At 53.2% G+C, this 1,585-nt stretch overlaps 1 protein-coding gene across 1 annotated transcript in view; it reads left to right on the top strand.

The window, feature by feature from the left end:
* Positions 1 to 1,585, top strand: part of DLEC1 (DLEC1 cilia and flagella associated protein) — a 57,106-nt gene that overhangs the window by 46,881 nt on the left and 8,640 nt on the right. The window contains exon 24 of the mRNA XM_045297672.1: positions 634 to 785. Coding sequence (XP_045153607.1) covers positions 634 to 785 — 152 coding nt within the window. The remainder of the gene's footprint in view (positions 1 to 633; positions 786 to 1,585) is intronic.

Below are 1,585 nucleotides of genomic sequence, written 5' to 3'. Positions count from 1 at the left end.
CCCGGGGCAGGTGCTGCAGGCCGGGCCGCAGTCGGAGCTGACACCCCGTATTAAGGTGACCAGATTTTAACATTGGTAAAGCGGGACACCGTTGAGAACATATCCTGGCGAAGTAGCCACATGGCAGCCGAAAACCGTATACCCTTGCTTGTCATGCATGCTTTCCAAAAATCGGGACTTTTTAAAAATGCCGAGGGACGCGGGACAAATTGTTAAAAATTGGTACTGTCCTGCCAAACACGGGACATCTGATCACTTTGCCCATATGCATTTTCTCAAGTCCAGGTCATTAGAGAGCCAAGGCCCTTCTCCTGATGCCCCCTCTCCCAAAGAAAGCCTTTTCATTGCTAGGGCATTGGGATTGGGATAGTTGGTGACCTGTGAGGAGCCCTGGTGGTATAGTGCTTACACATTGGGCTGCGATCTGCATGGTTGGCGGTGGGAAACCACCAGCAGCTCCTTGGGAGAAAGACTGGCCTTTCTACTCCCGTGAACAGTCGCTAGTCTCTGGGTTCTGGGGTCTCAGCATGAGGGTCTACTTAACCCGACTAAGGCAAGGCTGTGGGGTGACTTGTCTGTGACAGTGTGATGCCGACACCCGAGCGTTTGTTTGCACCTCATTCCCACCCTCAGACTTCATGGAGAGCATGTTGTCCCACCGGAAAGGAGCCGCCTTCTTCCCCCGAGTTTCCCACGGCATGCTGGGACCCCACCAGCAGCTGAGCATTGGCCTTACAGGCTGTGCCAACATGTGGGGCGAGTACTGGGACAAGCTCATATGCACGGTAGGGACCTGCAGCCCGGGGCGCGGGGGAGCTGGGGTTTGGGTTTTTCTTACACAAAAGAAAGTCTAGAGTCCCATAGGTTCCCAAACTTTATTTTGCCTATCACCCCCGTTTTAGAAAAAAAAATTACTAAGTGCTCCTGCGGCCATTAAAAATGTTTATACTATAGCCCATGATCCAAGATAGAGTGTAGGTGCCTGCTGGTGGAGTGGGTTCCTCACTGGGAGGCTGACCACACGGGTAGCAGTGTGAAACCCTCACAGGAACAGAGGAGGCTCTCTACTCCCATAAAGGCGTACAGTCTTGGACACCCACAGGGGCAGTTCTACCCGCTGGGAGTCAGAATGGATTTGAAGGCGTCGGGCTTGGTTTGGGGTTTGGATCCTCCGGTGCCGCTCAGGGGGTGGTTTCACCCACTTTGGGAAGCTCTGGTCTAGACAGCTGTGCACTAAAATGTAAATACTGAGTCATGCTGGGAAGGTAGGATTAAAGATCACTATCATAATCTTTATTTAAGGGGGGCAAAACCAGTTTTTGTGACTTTTTCTGGTGAGAAAAATAGAAATTCTTCCCATTGGGAAAACACAGAGATTTGGTAGAGGTGGCCATGGGTGGCAGCCAAGTGTCAGGCCGGGGAGCTGGGCAGGCTGTGGGCTGGTTGGGAGAGTGGGGCCGGAAGGAAAGGAAGGACAAGCTGGGCTGGGAGCTAGGAAGCCCCCACCTGTGGATCTGGAGTGGGCATCAGCTGGCTGTGACCATGAGGCAGAGACCCTGGCCAGGTTGGCCAGGAAGAGTTGGGT

This window comes from Echinops telfairi, unplaced genomic scaffold (assembly GCF_000313985.2).
Source record: "Echinops telfairi isolate 266 unplaced genomic scaffold, ASM31398v2 ScPeMD7_7420;HRSCAF=8458, whole genome shotgun sequence".
Lineage (NCBI taxonomy): Eukaryota > Metazoa > Chordata > Mammalia > Afrosoricida > Tenrecidae > Echinops > Echinops telfairi.
This window is presented reverse-complemented; position numbering and strand designations above follow the sequence as displayed.